At 42.6% G+C, this 21541-nt stretch overlaps 1 protein-coding gene across 1 annotated transcript in view; it reads right to left on the bottom strand.

The window, feature by feature from the left end:
- The window catches only part of LOC138261211 (cytochrome P450 3A21-like), a 196295-nt gene that overhangs the window by 118144 nt on the left and 56610 nt on the right, over positions 1-21541 (bottom strand). Inside the window, exon 4 of the mRNA XM_069209964.1 lies at positions 6674-6773. Within this exon, the coding sequence (XP_069066065.1) occupies positions 6674-6773 (100 nt within the window). The remainder of the gene's footprint in view (positions 1-6673; positions 6774-21541) is intronic.

The following is a 21541-nucleotide window of genomic DNA, read 5'->3' as shown; positions in this document are numbered from 1 at the left end:
ACAGAAGCTGTTAGGCTATCTTAATTTTGCGTGCAGGGTCGTGAGGGGAGGCAGGACTTTTTGCAGGCGTTTAGGGCTAGCCATGTCAGGGGCGGTGCTGCCGCACCACAGGATACGCGTCTCTGTAGGTGTTAGGGAGGATATTAAAGTCTGGGAAACGTTTTTGGCAGATTTCAACGGCGTTTCCATGTTTTTCTGCGACACCAACACGGTTTGGCAAGTGCAAATTTTCTCAGATGCGGCAGGGGCCTCTGGTTTTAGGCTTTTCTGGGACGGGAGGTGGTGTGCAGAAACATGGCCGACACAGTGGATGCAACAGGGGAGGAGCATCGCGTTTCTGGAGTTTTTTCCCCTCTTGGTGGCCTTGGCGGTGTGGGGACACGAGCTAGCAAACAGAACAGTGCTGTTCCAGGTAGACAACATGACTGTAGTGGATTTAGTGAACAGGCAGAAGGCGAGGGATCTCAGGGTGCTGCGTTTGTTGCGTCAGTTCATGCTCCGTTGCCTATCCCTGAATGTAATGTTTAAAGCGGCACACATACCTGGGGTGTACAATGAGATTGCGGATTCCCTGTCTCGTTCACAGTGGCAGCGGTTTCGCACTTTGGCGCCAGGAGCAGAGCGGAGCAAGACCAAGGTCCCAGCAGACATTTGGGCGTGGGGGGCGTGACGATCACAGGACTGGTTGAGATGTCCCTAGCGGAATCCACCCGGCGGAGTTACAGGCTGGCATGGTTGGATTTTCAATCCTTTGAATCCTGTCACGGTCAATTTTGGTGTCAGCGAGCGGAGGCGTTAGAGTTACGCGCGTTGCGTTTTGTATTAGCACTAATCGAGAGAGGTTTATCACCAGCAACCATAGGTGGCAAACTGGCGGGGGTGTCCTTTTATGGGAATCTCTTTTTTGGGTGTGACCCAGCTCATAACGATTTGTTGGGGAAAATGTTAAAGGGATGGGGAAGGGTTAGGTTGAGTACAACTAGACCAGCTAGAGAACCTATCACTTTTGACTTGTTACTAGAGCTTTTACATGTGTTGCCGGTCTGTTGTACTGACGAATGGGAGCTGGCTTTATTTAGACTATGCATGGTATGGATGTTTTTTGGGGCTTTTAGAGTTTCTGAGTTGTTGGGGGTAGGTAAGTACGTTGGAGTGAAAGTTAATGAGGTATATCTGCACGGGCACCGTTTGGGGATCTGGCTCAGGCGCTCAAAGACAGATCAGTTAGGTAGGGGAAAATGGGTATGGTTGGACAGAGGCGGCAATCAGGCCGCATGTCCAGTAACAGAGTGGAGGCAATTTCAAGGGGTACGGCGTTTGAAGGAAGAGAATGGGGTTTTCAGGCACGAGTCAGGGGCGAAGTTTACTAGTTTTCAACTGCTTCAGGTGTTGCGTATGGCGCTTAGGCGAACAGGGCGGCAGGCTATGGATTTTGGCACTCACTCGTTCAGGATTGGGGCGGCGACGGCTGCGGCGCACCTGGGTTGGGACGGGGCTAAAATCAAGGCCATAGGGAGATGGAAGACTAGGTGCTGCGAACGTTACGTGAGGCCTTAGTGATTGTTAGGTGTAGGTTACATGCGGGAAAGCAATTTAAAAGGAGAGGGGTTGGGGGGGGGTTTGGCAGAGAAGAGACGTGCTTTTTGTTACAGCTCTTTTTCTTTTCAGGGTGCGTGTATGGACCACAGAGGGACAAGGCGACCACATGGCTGGTTGGACACTCATTTATACATTGGGCAGCACAGTTTGCGGAAAGACAGATTTACGGTCGGGCTTTAGGGCTGCCAAGTGATAAACACGAAGTTATCTGGTAGGGGAAAAGCGGCATGAGATGGGGGAATCTGCTGCCGTTCATCACGTCAACCATGCCGAACTGGGGCTGTCCAGACTTACTGTTGTTTCAGCGCGGGGAGAATGACCTCGTGAAATTGTCAGGAATTGTTTTGTTGCAGCACATGCAGAGAGATCTGGAACTCCTTAAGCAAAAATTGCACGGTACTTGCCTGGTTTGGACTGAATTTGTGCCCAGAAGGGCTTGGAGAGGGGCGGTTAGGCATGGAGCCATAGAGCGGGCTCGCAAAAATCTCAATAGGGCCATGAGGGTTTTTTGCTGGTCACAGGGTATAAAGGTGTTGAAGCATGGGGACATCAAAGAACAGGAGGCGGGTCTTTTCCGTGATGACGGAGTGCATCTATAACAGTTGGGGAGTGCCTATTATTTAACGGAATTGAGACTGCTGGTAGGAGATCTGTGGGGAGGGGACATGTGGTTAGAGGGGCAAAGGAAAGTATAAAAAAAAAAGAGAGAGGGGACACGAAGAAAACAAATGTGGGTGGGGCAGCACAACGCCAAATGGGTTGTGCTGGATGGCAGTAGATAGGGGAGGGTGGAGAGTCAGGTGCGGGCTTGGCCACCCTTCCAGGAGAAAAAGAACAAGGAAAAGGATCACAGCGTGGGGGATGCACGAAACAACTAGGGCATGAAAAGAAAAGGGGAGTGTGTAGCGGAAAAAGGGGGGGTTTGAAGTAGAAAGATGAGCGGGAAAGGTTTAAAGGGGGGGATCTGTTAAAGTTGGGGTAGGCGTTTAAAGTTTAAAGATGTTATTGTTACAATCCTGCCCTAATAAATGACCTTTTACACTTACGACTGGTGTCACTTGTATATGTCCCGATGGAGGGGCCCGCGGAGATGAGACGCGCTCTAGTCTCCGCGGGCATATTCGGGACAGAAGGGAAGTGACATGGGGGAGTAGGGCAGGATATTAGGTAAGCGGGGGTGGGTCTTAGGTAGGGAATAAAAGGCGGCGCGGGGGAGGGCTCTGCCTCTTCCGTGCCAAAACTAGTTAGGGAAAGTTTGGCCGCCCACCCACCCGGCAGGTTTTTTGTAGGAGTCAGTTAAAGTTTTTATTTTTAAGGGTACGTTTGTAGGAGGCAGGAAGTCCGGAGGGAGTCAGTTAGGGCAGGTTGCAAGACAGAAGAGTGGGAGCAGTAGATAGGGGAGGGTGGAGAGTCAGGTGCGGGCTTGGCCACCCTTCCAGGAGAAAAAGAACAAGGAAAAGGATCACAGCGTGGGGGATGCATGAAACAACTAGGGCATGAAAAGAAAAGGGGAGTGCGTAGCGGAAAAAGGGGGGGGTTTGAAGTAGAAAGATGAGCGGGAAAAGTTTAAAGGGGGGGATCTGTTAAAGTTGGGGTAGGCGTTTAAAGTTTAAAGATGTTATTGTTACAATCCTGTCCTAATAAATGACCTTTTACACTTACGACTGGTGTCACTTGTATATGTCCCGAAGCACTATTTTAACGGACTAAAAAGCAGTGAATTACAGAAACCTTCAACTGTGAAAACTTCTATAATACTAACCACTCTAATTGGTGACACGCCTCAATCAGTGACGCGCAATGGGTGATTATCATGCAAACCAGTGAGCCAGAGAAATAACCTTTTGTCCTGGCTACCTTTTTAAGAACCCCACCATGCGTCATGTTTCAAAAAGTATCCTTAAAGGCACAAATCGCGCCTCAGACTCTCTAGGAGCTTCCAATAATCTAATTCATATACAACTATTGGAAAACAGTTCAAGTAATTTCATTTTAACTTCATGGAAAAACTTCAGAAAACTAGTGGAAAACGTAGCCGTCTGGGGCTGGCTATCAACTAACCTTGATTCTAATTCTACTCAGCCTTCCTAGCCCAATCCAATCTGAAATCATTGAGAAACAGCTGTGTAGGTCGCAACTCAAGAAGTGCCTGAAAACATGGCTGGTCTCAGACAACTGCTTGCTCAGGATATTGCGTTAAATCATATAAATCTAATTATGGCACACTTTTTAGTTTTGGGGGGGTACCAACTCTTGATCACAATTTAGTTTCTCAGGTACTTTGCTCCTCTTATAAATGTTTTTTTATTTTACAACATAAAGAAAGTGCCCATGAGATTAAATTCTTCATCCCTATCTTTTACCCGTGCAAATAAGAAGAAACAAGAGGGCTGCTACAGCTGTCCTTACCAGTCACGTTGTTTGGAATGCAGTAACCACACCATGATGGTTATAGATGGCCACCAAAATCCTGCAGTACAGTATTAAAATGAGTTTGTGCGAGAAGTGTGGAATTTTATTTCTCCACCAAGGCAGATGACAGAATTTCTGCCACCATATATGGGAATTGATAATGTACCTTCAAAGTGGGTGCACATTGTCAGTGCTCACATACCTGAGTGCTTCCCAGAATGTTCATGACACTATGGCCCTCATTTTGTCCCTGCGGTCTATTGACCGCCAGGGTTAATGCGGCGGTGCCTACCTGCCACATCACCACTCATACCGCCAAGGCAGAATGAACTGCCGGGCCAGAAATGTGTATCTCCGACCCGGCGGTCCACACATGACCGACAGCAGTATTATGAGCCGGCCTACTGCCGTGGTTTTCGCAGCGGTACCACCACCACAAAAACCATGGCGGTAGGGCTGCAGTGACATGGAATTCCTTCCCTGTCACCGGTAGAAGGCTCCCCCCCCCCCAGCAATCACCAAACCTACCCACCCCCTACCCCCACCCCTCCTAGAATCACAGCACCCCCACAACCCCTCACCCCACAATCCCCCCTAGAATCACAGCACCCTCCCAACCCTCCAACCCCCTAGAATCACAGCGCCCCAACCCCCTCCCCCTAGAATCACAGCACCCCCAACCCCCCTCCCCGCAATCATGAACACCCACACACACCACGCATACACCCTTGCACCACCACTTCCATACATGCATTCACTCACACATACTCATACGCATACACACTGACAAAGACACGCACTCACTGCAAAATACATACACGCATTCACTCACATGCATACAACCACGAATACACCACAACACTTACAGACGCATACGCACATGCACACACACACACACACACATTCATACACACACTGGTGTTAAGGTACTTGTGGCACAGGGCATACCCTTCACCATATGTGGCAGTGTTACAAGTATAGCACAAACATACAGCCATTTTTTGAAATGGGAGAAATTTCAAGTACAAAACAGAAATGTTCATAATGTAGAACAGTTTTTTCACTTGAAATTTCTCTCATTTAAAAAAGATTGTATTTTTCAGCGATAAGTATTGCACAGTGTTCTACTGGCCACTGGAAACAACAGACCTGCTGTTTGCAAATGCAACACTTTGAAAAATAATTTAAGAAAACTAAAATGAAGAGTTAGCTTAATTTTAGGGTCACTTCATTTTCTCCCTTTTAAAAGCACTGAGCACTTGTTCTCACTTCCAATTCAGAGTTGACAAGGACTTTTATTTAAGAGTTAAATACCTTAGTGTTTCAATTCTTTACCTCTGGGTCATAAATCTGACTCCAGCACTGCTGCTTATCAGCCCCTGCTATTGGCAGTCTGGTGATAATAACATAATAAACACAGCATTCTCTTAACTTTAAAAGGAAAAATGTGACCCTGTGCTTATTTAAAAATGAACTATGAGCTGTGAGTTTTCTGAAGGGGTGTGGGAGCTACTGGTAGCTCATGATCACTGGTTCAAGACATCTGCTATAGATAGAGCAGGAAACCCACCACAGTCTTTGGGCCGAGCCACAACAGTCCCTGCCAGTGGCATTTCAACATATGATGGGCACATTCTCTAGTGGGTGTGAATTGCACAGGATGCTTGGATTTAGGAGTACTTATTCATATTGTAAATTCTATAAAGTCAAACATAAACTCACATCTGCAGTCCTGAAAATGGAAAGGTCCCATCAGCATCTAGTCACCTGTATGTTTATTTTACATGAGCAGAGTACCGCCATTTCTAATTGTGCATGAACAAAACCCAGGTGCCTCACTGAGTGAAATTGTGTTGGATCTTTGGAATAATGGAAATGATCTTAAGGCAGTAGTAAATTCCTACTCTAATAGGGAGCTGTACATACTTCTTTGCACAGGTGTAATATTTTGGGCTTATTTCCAGAAAGGCAGCCCTCGTTAAAGAGGGTGTCAAAGGCAGCCCGTATGCTGGCAGAATGAGAGTTAGATCTCATATTTTCCAATCTAGCCAACTTCCAAGCAGGAAGGTGTAATGCAGGGCACCAGGGGATCTCGATTCTGTGCATTTCTGTGAGGTATGGGAGTCTCAGGTGCCCCTCACAGTTACAGGAGGAGGGCCTATCATTTGTTACGCCTCTGAGTCCCAGGGCACCTTCCCTTCAAGGCGCCTTTATTGGTGTCATGTAATATCTTAGTGACAGTGTAATGGACTGCATACTGTTCTAGCAGCTTCCCAAATAAGGTCCTCAATTTTATAAAGCTTTGTCATTTTCGAAGCACTTTGAAGATGCTGTGTTTGCAATTCACCCTACACTCTTCACTCATTCTCTCACAGCACATATATGTTAAACTAGAAGTGTCAAATAAAGATTTTGGGGTCATTACGAGTTTGGCTGGCGGAAAAGGCCATCTGCCAAACTCCTAAGCCACCACGGTCATAATGTAGTGGTCAGACTGCTGCCAAAGTGGTCGGACCACCACTTTGGCGATGCTCAGACTGTCACTGCAGTCCCTGTTACTCCAAACACAAAAATAAACCGTCCCATCCTTTGACCCCATGCTTGGTATTAATAAAATAATACAAGCCACTTTGGTTAGAGATGCACCTTTCAAGAAACATACCCTCCTGTTTGTGAAGTGGGTGTAGCACTCTTTCACGAGGATGTTTTTCACTATTATGGGGTCCATGACAGCAAGTATCGGGGTCCGCCCATCAAATATCCTGTAGAACAAAAAGAACCATTTCTGTAAACTCACTAAAGCCAGCAGCAAAGCAGAACAGACTTGTGATATAGTCATGGGGACGTGGGTTACAGCCCGTCCAGAAGATTCCCAGAACTATCACAACTTTCCATATGCTCTTGGGCCTTCAGTGTCCCAGTAGAAACTAATGAAGAGGGTCCCTAAGAAACTTTTACGTCAGATGCAAACCTATAGCTGCATTTACAATAATAGTACACAGCCCATCAAGGAGTAGTCAGTGCTAATGCAGGCGCAAATGCTAAACTTAAACATTCTTTCGTCAGGTAGGAGTAAGAGCAAAATAATTCAGAGAGTGAGTGTTAAGTACTGGGTAAACTAGACTGCGAAGGTTCATCTGAAGGAAACATGAATGAGGTCGAAGATAGAGAGGGAAAATAAATAAATTCATCACCAATGCAATTTCCATTTTAAATATGTTCACGTATATGTAATATTAGATAGCTTACTATTTATGCAGATTTAGCTTCCAGTATTTAGATTATTCTTACTAGTCACAATTTTGTAATTTTAGTGGTTCATGGAGTTATTTGTGTAGAATTACATGATTAAATAGATGGGGAAGCTGGAATTAACCTCCAAGTCTTCTATATGTACAGTGAGAGGTTAAGGTAGGTTAAGGGAGATTGACAAACTGTGTAAATCTAGACAGTCCTAACAGTTTGGGTAGAGGCTCATATTTCTTTTGATCCACAATGAACGGGAGTGTATTTAAGGTGAAACTACAATATTCATAAACTGGAATTTGATCTTTTCTCGCAAGTGCCTTCCTCAAACTTCTCCAGCCAGGTAGCTTTCAAATTTCAAATGTGAACTCCCCAGATCCTTATTTTGATTTGAACAGGTTATTAGAACGTCAGCAAGGCTATCCACTCTTTAATTAGCTTTGCAATTTAGCTTCATTTTGTCAGCATTCTGTGTCCAACTGAGGGTACCTTTTCTCAGGTCCTGTTCAGAATCTGAGACATCTCTGATGGTCCTCTGCTTTCCCCATTACTTCCAGATGCATAATACTCTTTGGGATTACTCCCTCATTTGTAGGGAACTTTTCCAGTAGCAAACAGACACTTCAGGAAGCACTGACTATAAATCTATTATGTTCTATTTTATCCTTCCACAAATGTTATAGAGGTATAATAGTAAGGTCAACATTTTGTTGGCTTGTTTCACAGTGGGCAGCTACACTGAACAGATCAGTGGGCCTTTGCCGATTTCTACCAATTTATAACTATCATATCCCAATACAATTGTCACTATTTCCCATTCACTGGAATGTACCTGGTAGAATGACATTTGACTCTTTCTGAACATCGGTGTGGGTTTGTCCCCTTCCAGAAGACCCATCTCAATGCTAAGTGTCACAGATTGCTGGATTCTAGCAACCTTTCTTTTAGGGGATTTTGTTTTATTTTAACAATACTGCAAGTTTCCTTTTCTTACTTCATAAGTGGGACAAATTCACCAATTATTCAGTGTGTGTTGAAATCATCTCATACAAAAACAGGGCTCTGCTTGCTCCTTGTGTTTGAGGTTCTGCCTTAACATCAGTCAATTCAGTTCAGATGCTTCAGGTAGCACTTGGTTGCCCTCCCCTGCCTATTTAATACATTATACAAATAATATTATGACCAGAACTCCATTCCATAAAAGTAGATGGAATTATAGTTTGAGGTTATTATAGTAACCTCATAGTTTAAATCTGCTTTCATATATGGTCCCATCTACCATAGGAATGACCTTTGAGACGTTCAGCAGCACGAATGCTGTAGTTAGCAGGTCTGTGTTAGAATACCGGGATCAGTGATCACATTTTTTAGAACCTGACAATCAAAGAGTCACTGACAAAATCTTGGCAATAAGGAGCTTCCATTCCACTGGATTCACTGATAAAGATTCAGTCCTTCACTAGAGGTCTGTTAGCAATCTGGATTTCCATATTGTATGAAAGTGGATTATTAGTAGTAGTAATAATACCACAGTCACTAATTGGTCCAATCAAGTCTCAATAAATTAATCCTTGCTCAAACTTTGGTAGCTTAACAAACAGTCAGGCTTAACTTAGGACACAGGTATGCGTAAAGCATTCAATATCAACCAGAAAGCAAATAAGTAAAAGACACAATAAAATAAAAATCCATCACCAGTTTATAAAAAAAATTAATATTTTGACCTTACATTGACACCAAAACAACAACAATCTAATGTATTAAACAAGAGATATGAATTTTTAAAGATGAAATAAAGAAATGTGCATTCTGGTGATAAAAAGCATAAAGGGTCACTCATGACTATCTGGTCGAACTGGAACGAGATAAAGTCAAAGTTAGAGGCTGACCACAATGGAGCACGGGTGAGATAGGTTGAACGCTAGGTCTCAGTCAAAAGTTTACCTATGGACTTTGTCTTTTTTCTGGAGCTTTTCTCCTCGATGTGGAACACTATGGTTCCTCAGATCCAAAGTTAGATTTGACGACAGCAGCTTTCTGCACCGTGATGGCTTGCCTTGATGGCTTGGTGAGCCCCTGGAAGTCTTTGTCCTTGGTGTGGATGGCAAGGAGCTCTGGATCTTTCAGCTGGACAAACCAGTGCAGTCAGGTCGATTCGTAGTTCAACATCGGCAGCTTGACTCTCGAAGAAGAGCAGGACTCCTCCTGTCTAGATCCTGTGACATCTATTCCCCTGCTTTTTTAAGTCCAGCTTATCTCCCCAGCCCCCCACCCTTGGCTTCTCCAGGAAGCAAATCTCCTCCCACCAGACTGCTGCACTGTCCAAGCCCCAGGCCTATTCTGACCTACTCATGAATCAGCCTTTCTTAGGCTGTAAAAGGCTGACCAGTTAGAAGAGGCTGCTGTAGTGCAGTTTTTTGGTATCTCCAGGATAGTAAGTTCTAAAACGACTTCTCTGTAGTAGTTATATAAAATCCAACTTTGGCAAGTTGTTGAATTTATTGTAGACATTATTTTGCTACTTTGAACAATATTGTTAGCTAGTTCCCATAAAACGGTAGGCTACGTTACATTTAATAAAGCATTTCCATGTTAGCCTGTATGGCCAACAGCAGTATAATAAGGAAAAAAACAACTTTGTTTATCCTTACCAGGGTATATAAAACATATTTTATATTGTGACTGCTTTTTTATAACAAGACACCCTTCCCTTTGGGGCACCCAGGGCAGACCTTAGGGGTGACTTATAAGGTATAAAAAAGGTAGTTTTGAACTCTGGAAGTGCGTTTAATTTGAAAATCGAATTTGGACATCGTTTTATTTTAAAACCATCCTGCAAGGCAGGTGTGGCTTTAATATGACACCCGTTTCCACAGCAGTGCACACTTAAGTGCATGAAGTCCATTGGGGTCTTCAAACCTACATGCCCAGCATATTCTAGGGATTTACAGGTAGGTTGTCTGGGCCCGGTTAGCAGAGACCAGGACACTTTCAGAGTTAGTAAGCACTAGCATCAATCAAAAATGGGGGTGATAACTTTCCTACACATATTATCAACTGAACTACTAATGGAGTAGCAATGTTGTAAATCTCTAATACAATGCAAACATTATTAATCACACTTAATTACTTACTTACAGAGTAAACATTGTATGTCTAGTCCTAGGACCACAACTAAATGCACCATGGTCTGTTCTCTATTATAATGTTTTAGTTCATCTCTAATACTTGTGCCTATAAATCCTTATTTACTGAATAATAACCTAGGCGAAAGGTGAACCATAATTCTCAGTATGCTACGTAGGGTTACATGAAAAAGAGTCAATAACTGGTGTTGAAATATTCAGCAATTCGCTTGGTATGAATTAAGTGGGGCAAACCTACCTTTGACGATCAGCACATTCCAACTTTAGTTCCTCTCAACTATCAGACCTAGGCGCATAAGATCCATGTCCCAAGTGTTAAATCCATCAAATGCATTGTCAGAAGATGAATGTTCTTAGTTGATAAAAATGTTGACCTTCTTCCTCACACATGGTCCTTGAGAAAGTAGAGACATTTGCTTTGGGGTACTAAAGGCCATCAGTGGTAATAATCAAAGTTTTGTCAGCACCCTGAGCAGAGAGAACATGCCCTTAGGTAAACGATATAAGAAAGTTCAAAAGCGATGTTTTAACATACTTGGCTCAAGAATAAAGGAAGGATTTTGACATAAAACTGCCCACAATACTGAAAAGTAATTGTTCACCATAGAGTGGTGGGTGGAACAACATAGAAATAAGAAAAGAACATCTTGTTAGGTCATGTAAACTAATAGCATAGTTAATATCATCCCATGTCTGCATTCCTTAGTGGTTGGGAATGATCTAGTTAGGACAGGTATGTCAGTGATGTATAAAGAGACATACACACACTGTGATACACCTACACACAGTGTGGAGATGGAATTTTACTCCAAGAGTGAATATTTAAGGGCTCTCAGCGAAACTGACACAAATTAGGAATATTCCAGACCCTCCATATGTACTCACATTTTCACTACCTAAGTCCCCCTCTTGCCACCTTAATCATAGAATCAACCAATTCAGGTAAGGAAAGGACTGAATACTATGGAAAGTTAGGCAATGGCATTTGGAAACACTAAACTACTAACTGGTGCAATGGTGGGAACTTCAGAGATCAGGAATCCTGTTCTTGGCAAAGAATGGCAGGCATGTCTCCTTGCATGTCAACAATTAGTAGCTGTAGTGGCTTTCTGCTGTTACAGAGGAAACAAAATGTGATGAAATTGCATCACAGACGTTAGTAGTGTTACAGAGTTATATGTGGTGAAAGAACAGTGTAGGCCTAAGTTCTACATTTAAGCAAGACAGGTGAAGAGTTCATTGAAAAACAGAGTGCATGATTAGCAAGATCTTAGTTAAAGGAAACTCTGTGTTTGCATGTTTAGAGGGATTTATGGTCACAGCACACAAGCACATATTCTGTGTTCTTGGTAAACTGAAAATGTGACTGAAAGAATATGAGCAGGAGGTAGAGTTAGCTGAGTGTACACAGATTCTGATAAGGAGTGTTTGGACAAGAGTAATAAAATACACATGCATCCACATGCATACAAAAGAAGCAAACAAATGGTTTGTTAAGTATTGTTAGAATTATGATAAAGAATTTGTAGAGAAAAGGTTGGACGTTTGAGGTCTCAGGTGATATGATACTTTTGAAAAGAAATATATGACTATGGTGTACCTATTATTTCACCTTTTGTAAGAGCTATTGTTCATGTGACTCTTTAAACAGCTTTCTGTGAACATCCACTTGAGACCAGCTGTATACCTATGTGGGATAGCAACTCTACCTGCTGCAACATTAAACCTGATTTTGCCTTGCCAAGAGGAGTCCTGTTTTTCTTTATATCAGTTTCCCTACAACAGTTGGCGAGCCAGATACAAGTCTCATTTATTTTCAACCTACTGCTGCTGCCGCCGGAATACTGCCTACCTCCACTGCAAAGATTTTTGTGCATCTTTGGTGAGGTAAGCAGACACCGTGTTGCCTAAAGTTCTGCCTATTAATGGAGGGTGGATAGGACCCAGAGCTGTCATCTTTAAGGTGCAAATAATCAAGACTTTGTTCCATTTTTTATATATTGTACAACTTGACTCTTTGGCAACGGTAAGCAAAGGTATATGGGACATATGATGTAAAAATATTAGAACACATTGTTACACATCCTAAGAGTAAATATGCAGGAGTTAAATTACAGAAGCAAGAAGCCACCTTAGTCTTATAATGAGTTTTTTGGAAAAAGTCTAAGGAGTCTTCAAATGCCAACACATCTAGTACCCGGTCTCCTCTATCACCTCCTCATACCTTCATGAATATTTTTCCCAAGGTACCTGTTATTTATCCGTTTGCACAGCTACAGGAAGCCGCAGTGGGATTTGAGAATCCTGAGGATGAGCTGTCTTCACAATCTCTGAAGGAATCCTCTGGTGCTTCCCCACACATGTCAAAGCCCAAACACATTCATACTCCCAGATAAAAAGTAAGGATGGGTGACTCTCATTTTTCAGGACAATTAGAAGCTCAGTTTACACTACATTTAGGGCCAGATGTAGCAAAGGTTTTTACCCATTCTGTGTCTATGGGAAAAGGTGTTCATACATATGGCCCATAGATCCAGCCTCTCCTCAGGAGGGTAGAAGTGAAGAGCAGGGTCCAGGAGACAGTGATGATCAGTTTGCTGCTTGTTTCAACAGCAAGATAACACTTATTACAGAAGAGAGATATAGCAGGAAGGGTGATTATGGAGTGGATGTCTGCTCCAAAATGGAGAGATGTAGATTATGCTAGATAAAATGTCTATGTAAAGAGGACTGTTAGAATGGTGTGATGGCCAGTACCCTGAGTAAGAAATGAGGATTTTAAAAGGGCAGAGGAAAATCTACCACCTCGGCAAAATGAGAAGGGGAGTGCAATATTTTCACCAGAGAGCATTCAGGAATGGTTATCGCAAAGTAGGGTACAAGAGATGTGAGGGAAGCAAGGAGAGAAGGATATTGTGATATATTGTCAGGAGAAAATCAGGGAAGTTTTGGGAGGATGACAAAAAAGGTAGATGCAATACATAGTAATGTAGACAACATGGTTGAAATACTTTGATCTCCAGAGGCTAGTCACCCTACTTATGACATAAGCACCAGAGAAAGGCCCCTTATCAATTTTGACCACACAAAGGGAGCAATGGGATTGCCCTATCACACCAATGCTAGAGGGGAGCAGGATTTGTTCTCAAAAGCTAGGAGACACCAAGCAACACAGCTTGAGGGGTTGTGATTTGAGGGAGCACATCGATAGCCAGATCCCAGGATGGGATCTTATGAAGGTAGAGGAGGATTGACACTACATGATAGACCAATGCAGCAGACGAGTCTTCAGTCATTTCTACGTGGAACTGATCTCTTCACCCCTAGTGAGATAGTCACCGAAGGGGAAATAGTTGGTCCAGTGTTGTACTCTATGTAGATAATTTAGCAGGATAGACTCAAAGTTTAGCCCCACATGTAAGTCCATGGCCACAGGAAGGTCTTTTGATCGACATGACATGGTCAATGCTGAGGATTGCCTTTTTTTATGGTGAGGGAGATGCAGACTGGGATTATGCCTATATGTGGAAATGTTTGCACATGTGGCAAAACTGTGCCAGGCAACACAACCCCCAGTATTCTTTAAGAGACCTGCAACACCTTATTATGTTCCTTGACCACAAATTGTCCAAGAGAATCTTAGAAAATTGTTACCACCGCTTACATGGGGAGGAGGGAAATGGATTAGATGGATTAGGCCCTTTGAGAAACAATCTGCAGTCATCACCTTGGCAGTAGGAGGCATAGAGTTTACTTAGCTCTCTTATAGGGTATGAGACAGGTACTGTTTTCCATAAGCCCGGAGTGAGAAATGTTACTCTCACTAAGACTAGATGTGATGGTTCCCCATTCAATTTAATTCAGACAGCAGTCTGGGATCAGCTGAGGAAGATGTATTCTGATGGGCCAGACATCAGGTCCCGCAAGGCTCAATCAATGCAGCCAAATGAGGACCCGCTCAGTTTCTCAGTAGGATGAAAGAAAAATTGATTCAAGAAGTTGGTCAGGTTGGGAAGAAACAGGGGAAATGCTGTATTATTTTATAATGTAGTGAAGAAGGGGTTACCCGCTGGTGTGCAGGATAATCTTGATACTATAAGGACATTGGAAGTCAAACCCTGGAGAGAGATACAGGCACATATAATACATTTTTGTAAGAAGAAGTAGGACAAAGAGAGAAACAAGCAGGAGGTAACAGAGGAGGCAGCAGGCATGTTTGTGCAGCACAAAATGGAAAAGAAGGGAGCAACAAAAGGGGCTGTAGTAGCAACCACTATTCAAATGAATGCAATATCTGTGAAATCAGTCCCAGGGACAGGTCAACAACAGTACCCACAACAACAGGATAGTCTAAGGGCACAGAGCAGTAGCAGAGGAGGATGAGGAGTAACGGAAAGGGGCAGAAAAGGTCCCCATAATATGAATCAAACATGCCATTATTGTCATAGATATGGACATTTCATTAAAAATTGCAGGATTAAGAGATGGGATAAACAAAATGAAAGGGCAGTGATTTACAGCCAGCCTGGGAATAACGTAGTGCAGCCACAGTCAAACCCGCAAATAATATATGTACCGCAGATGCCACCACAAAATGTACCGTAACCAGTAATGCTTCAAGAACAACAAATGCTGTCATAAGAAAGTTACCAGTTACCCTCAATGGGAACTCCACCTCAAAGTGGACTGGGAGGTGTAATTGTATGGGAGGAACCCCCTCCCAAACAAATTACGTAGGAGGATATATGCAACAAATATGCCCACAGAGTAGTCCTAAGTGTCCACTAATATAAGTGATGCACTGGCCAGATGAGGACCCACTGTGATGGTAGCTATCGATAATAAGAGTTATGACTTCCTCATAGGCACTGGAGTAGCCCAATCTTGTATTAGAGAGGGAGACCTTCCAGTTCTAATAGATCGATGGGCACACAAGGATTCTCTGGGGTGGAAATGAGGGTTCAGTTTCCTAAACAAGTGAAAATGGAAATATGAGAGAGGTACATTGACGCTGTTTACTATTCTCCCAGGCTGCCCCAGCTTCTCTACTGGGGAGCGATCTTATGGCTAAATCAAAGATGACAATCCAGTTTGAGCCTGATGGTACTATGATTTGTTCTACTCCTGGAGTTTTTCCTTCTAGGATCACGGCTGTAACATTAGATTCTTCTACTGGAAATCAAATTAGAGCTCGGACCACTGATATAGATGGCATTTACCACAGAGGTCTACACAATAACAGCAGAAATTACAGAGTTATTGGGAAGGGAGGTTCAGTTACACAAGAGTTCCTTTTACGACGACAAGGCAAGATTCTTGGCTACTTGAGAATGAGGTGATACAGCAAAAAGAGGCCTTAGAGATAATACTAATCTATGGAGCTCTGATAGCCTGTAACCACAACCATGTCTTCTGGGCATGTGTTATACTCATTGAGCCAGGTAAAATGGTTAAGGAAATATTGGATGATTAACCGTTTGATGATGATTCTAAGAAAACCGTTATAGTCTTTCAGGACGGCATACCATTAAGGAAAATATCGGAAGCTTTTGATTATGTTAGGGATGCAGACCTTTCCCAGACAGCTTATGGACTAATGGGAATATTTATGAGCCCCTAGCGCCACCTGAGTGTCACTTTTCGTGACACTCTAGTGGCTCAATGCCTTGCATCACATTTACAAGGTAGGGTGAGGCACTTTTTGTGGCTTAACCCCACCATGTAAATACAACCCCTTCACACACAGCCCTTTAGATGGAAGGGGCGTGCAATGGGTGTTGCTATGGGAGTGCCACTGCAACACCCATTGCATTTTGACGATGCCACAGAGTTATGAGTTTTCGTAAACCTGAGGCAGTGCCAAAATCTAACGCCACCCCATTGGTGGAGTTAGCAAGGCGCAACAAGGGGGAATGCTTTTATTCCTCCTCGTTTTTTGCTTTTTTCTATGAGTGCTGCATTCTGCAGCACGCATAGAAAGAGAAAAATGCCAGACATGATTGTTTATGTGTGGGAAGGTGTCCCTTCTTGCTCATAAACAATCATTACAAAATGAAGCTTTGGCACTTCTGTGTGTGCTGCATTCTGCAGCACGCACAGAAATGCCAAATCACCATTAGTGATTTTGTATGTGCAGGAAATGACACCTTCCCACATATAAACAGCACCTTGAGACCCTCACGTGTGAGTAGCCGTGCTTTACAAATACTGATTGATTGACTGAAACAATCAAACCCCTCAACACAGACATCGTTGCACGATGGTGCAAGGATGCCTGCGTTGGCGCTGGGCAGCTCAATGTAGTGCCAGAGCAGGGGACAACACATGGGTACAACGTATTCAATTAAATACAGTGCATTCCTGCATTGTGAAAATGAAGGAGTGCGGCGCTGCCAATTTTGGTGCAGCGTCGCACTCTGTCATTTTTCTTCAAATATGGGCGTAAGGGTCCCCATGATGTAGGTCTTATTCAGACTGCTACTCCATTCAGAATTACACTGAAGGAAGGTCCTATCTTACCTAGGGTGAGACAGTATCCCCTTTCTAAAGAAGCAGTTGAGGGCATCACCCTTACTATACAGGCATTGCTAGAGCAAGGAGTAATTTACCCTGGAGTGTCCCTTGTAACACCCCGATTTATCTGGTTAATTCTTGACATATTGTTTAAGACCTATGTCCCCTGAACAATGTTGTAGTACCAGAATTTCCAATTTTTCCAGACCCTTGCATTATTTTGAAAATATATGATGCACAATTGCTCTCTGCCATAGAGCTCAAGAATGCTTTTTTTAGCATCCCTCTCCTTCCAGAAAGTCATTATTTCACAGCATTCCCCTAAAGTGGGGCTCAGTATTTGTATTGTCATTTTCCTCAAGGGTACTTTGAATCTCCTAGTATTTCCAACAGGGTGGTGAAAATGATCTCTCAAACTTTCAGTGTGACAGTATATTGCAGTATGTCAATGACATATTAATTTGCAGTTCTACAGAGCAACAGTCTAGGACAAATACTATATCTCTTTTGGCTACTCTCACCCAGAGAGGAAACTACATAGAGAAACACAAACTTCAGTATTGTCAGGAAGAGACCCATTATCTAGGACAGTTATTGTCAGCTTCTGGCCAACAAATAACTTCTGAGAGCTTCTATACATCAATTGACTGAGCCTGAAACTGTTAAGGGAACACAGAATGTTCTCTGGCTCTGTAATTGGCAATGAGTCTTTAATTACAGTACATTAATAGCACTCCTGCTGACTTCTATCAAACAGGCAAAAGACAGAAATTATAAGATAATGTGAACACCAGAAATGAGGGAGACTTTTAAAAAATAGAAATTGAGATAACGAATGCCCCAGTTTTTGGGACTCCTGGTTACACTAAGGAGTTTTATCTCTTTTGTCATTGCAATGATCAAGTGATGACAACTGTCCTTGTGCAAAATCCTCTAGGACATAAACTCATTGCATATGCATACTAAAGTGGACAGTTGGATTCAGTGATGAGAGTACATTATCCTTGTAAGCAAGCTCTCACTACTACTGCTTTGGCAGTACAGTGGAGTACTCCCATTCTCTTGAGGCACCTTTGATGCTTTATGCAGAACATGCAGAGTTTGATATTAATCAGAAGGCTAAGACTACCTTAACTACACAGAAAGTATCAGGATACAAAGTGATACTGTCATAACCATCTTTGAAGGTTGTGAGGTGTCATACGGTGAATCCTGTGACATTTTTTGCTCATCATATATTAGACTCTGAGGATGATGCGCATGACTATTCTAATGAATTTAGTCAGCAAATTGCTAATGAATCAAGTCAAGCAACAGAGGATCCTATCCCTGGTAGTATTGTCTATTTTGTTGATGGTTCTTCTGCTATTGACCAGGATACAGGAGTCAGACACAGAGGTGCAGCAGTAGTCAGAGAACAACAGCATGATTCTTTAGACACCATCCATAGAGTGGAGCAGTTAACAGTACCAGCACATTATTATAGGCTTTAATAGAGGTATTGCTTTACGACAGGTAGTGACTTTTGTGAAATGTGTCGACTATACATTATTGAGAGGTTGCAAGAAAGATTAAATTTCTCCTTTAAGGACATGACATCACAGGCCTTTCTATTTTTTCTCCTATGAAAAGAAGGACATTTTAGGTTTGTGATAGACGAGGCAACGATCTCTTAGATGTGGATTTTTCTATATAGTTGTTAATGAATTCCACTTGGCTTCTGGAACAAGGAGAGGACTGTTGGACCATCCTTTGATGTTCTATGTTTGATGTTTCAGTGTTTTATGTATGTGATGTACACACGTAAATGTTTTGGGATGTGCTTACTCTTGTTATTGTACACAAAAGATTGTTGCATTTAGAGTTGTTGTCTTAGTTGATGGGATTTGCAAAGATGTTTTGATAAAAAAGTAATTAAATTGCCAGCTCAATGATTGATTGATTGCTTCATTGCATGCAACTCAAGATTGTATTTTTTCCTACTATCTGACCAACTTTTCAGATATCATTGGACATTACTCAGGTCTAGTAGGGTTATGTGGGTAGACCCCTGTAGGGTTCAGTTTTGTGAAATGTGTGGCACATAAAAATGGACAGATTTTGCGTCAAGGGGTAATGCATTAGCAGATTGGGCAGCTAAAGACGCAGCTAGGCTCACCCCTACGTCTGTGCCTTCTGGTTCACAACGTGTCCCTGCTTTAGTGGCCCAGCCTTGCCATCCCAACCTGAATCAAACGCTTTTGTATATAATGTTAAATCTCATTACACTAACATTGACAGTGCGTTTGCATTTTCGAATTTTACAGGATGCTGCTCCATTGCATGAGAAACAGTTATGGGAGGCTAGAGAGTGTCAAGGGTGGGTCTAATCTATAGATAGATATGTACACACCAACCAGTGATGCCTCAGGCTTTACTTATGATAGCTCTTGATTAATTCCACTCATCAGTCCATACCTTGAGCAAACATTTGTTCATGCAAATACAAGACAGGTTTGTTCCCAAGTTGCATGATATGCTTACCATGTACATTCATAACTGCATTTGTCAACAATTCTCTCTAAATCCTACAATGAAGTTGATAAATGCTACCATACCAAGACAACAATGTGCTTTTAAGTCTCTATATCTTGACTTTGTGGACATGATAGACAGGTGAAGCAAGTACTGGTATCGCATCGTTGTGGTTTGTCCTTTTTCTCGGTGGACTGAAACAGGATTTTGCTTTCACTGTCGTGGTAGGTTAGCTGCAAATCTCCGATTCGTGAGGCAATCTACAGCAGGGAAATTCCAGAAGGGATAAGATCTGATAATGGCTCACACTTTCTCAATGCGATTTTCACACATCTCACAACAATGTTAGGGATAAAGCATAAACTATCTTCTGTGTATCATCTCCAGAGCAATGGCATTGTTGAGCGCCTAAAGAACTTACTGAAGAATAAGATCAGCAAGCTATGCGCCACGTTGCATAAAAAACGGTTGTACTGCTTACCATTAGCACTATTGCCCCTTAGGAATACTCTTAGGGCCAGATGTAGGAAACAGTTTGCACTTCGCAAACAGCGATTTTTGCTGTTTGCGACGTGCAAACTGCACTTTGCAATGCACAAAACAGGTTTGCGAGTCGCAATTAAGAAGGGGAGTCCCCTTCCTAATTGCGAGTCGCAGTGCAATGCCAGATTGTTTTGTGACTGCGAACGCGGTCGCAAACCAATCGCAGTTTGCACCCATTTGAAATGTGTGGTAACCCATTTGCAAAAGGGAAGGGGTCCCCATGGGAGCCCTTCCCCTTTGTGAATGGAACTGCAAACATTTTTTCAGAGCAGGCAGTGGTCCTATGGACCACTGCCTGCTGTGAAAAAATGAAACAAAAATGTTTCATTTTTCATTTTTGTAATGCATCTCATTTTCCTTTTCAGGAAAACGGGCTGCATTACAAAACAAAAAAACTGCTTTATTAAAAAAAAGTCACAGACATGGTGGTTTGCTGTCCGCAGCAGGCCACCATCCCTGTGAATGCCGGCACTCGCAAGGGGGTCACAAATTGCGACCCACCTCATGAATATTAATGAGGTGGGCCTTTGCGACCCCCTTGCGACTCACAAATTGGAATCTTCCTACATCTGGCCCTTAGTTCTGATCATCACCTGACCTCCCTTCAGATAGTGACAGAAAGAATCATTAATATGCAATACCTGCCACTAGAAGCAAGATACAGGGAGAAAGTACAGCTGAAATTTGGAATGATGATATGCATGACTATCTCTCTCAGTCAACTAAAGTTCTAAAATTCATTTCTAAACAGGTAACCAAAGGAAAGGAAAAGTGCACCACCGCTGAGGTTAACCTCCTGATTCTGCATATATGTGATGAGATGCATGTGAGGAACTTTGTCAGGAAATAGAAGGATCCGAAATTCGACTGTCCTTTTACCTTAATGATGGTCACTCCCACTGTCCTCACATTAGATGGGAGGATGATATGGATCCATCTATCAGATGTTTGGCTGAACCCTGCATCATGTCAAATTCTGGATTGTTACTTTAAAAAAAAAAACCTTCATCTCCACCTATGGACAATTTTCTGAGCTAGAAAAATTAAAGTTATGTATTTTTGTTTTCTTTTTCCTTTTTTGTCTTTTGACACATTATTTTCTATTGCTTCTTGATTGTAATGTATATTTTAATTCTAATTCAAACACCTATGAAGAAAACCGTCTATTCAAGTTAATTTATCTCATAGTGTTCATACTAGGTTGTTAGATAATATATGGTATCAACATGTGTCAGGTATAGGATTAGAAAGTACCAATGGATCCTATTTTGTGTGCTCATTGATTCCCAAGGCCACAGGATCCCACTCAACTAAAGACATATCCCGTAGGCACAGCTTTATGTCTTCTACATCTCCACCTGTGTAGGTTTAAGGCCCAAATGCAGATGACATTTTAGGGTAGTAAAATTTCTAGTTAATTCTACAAAATATGACTCTTTAGCAGACATTTTATATATCCTTACAGACAGGCAGGGCTTTTAATGATGTGATATCCCAAATGAAGATTACAGGTCATCCTAACACTGCAGAATGGTTACAAATGGTTTTGCATTTAGGAGTTTTAGGAG

The sequence above is a fragment of the Pleurodeles waltl genome, chromosome 10 (genome assembly GCF_031143425.1).
Source record: "Pleurodeles waltl isolate 20211129_DDA chromosome 10, aPleWal1.hap1.20221129, whole genome shotgun sequence".
NCBI classification, from domain to species: Eukaryota; Metazoa; Chordata; class Amphibia; order Caudata; family Salamandridae; genus Pleurodeles; species Pleurodeles waltl.
The sequence above is the reverse complement of the archived record's forward strand: the minus strand, read 5'-3'. Positions and strand labels throughout refer to the sequence as shown.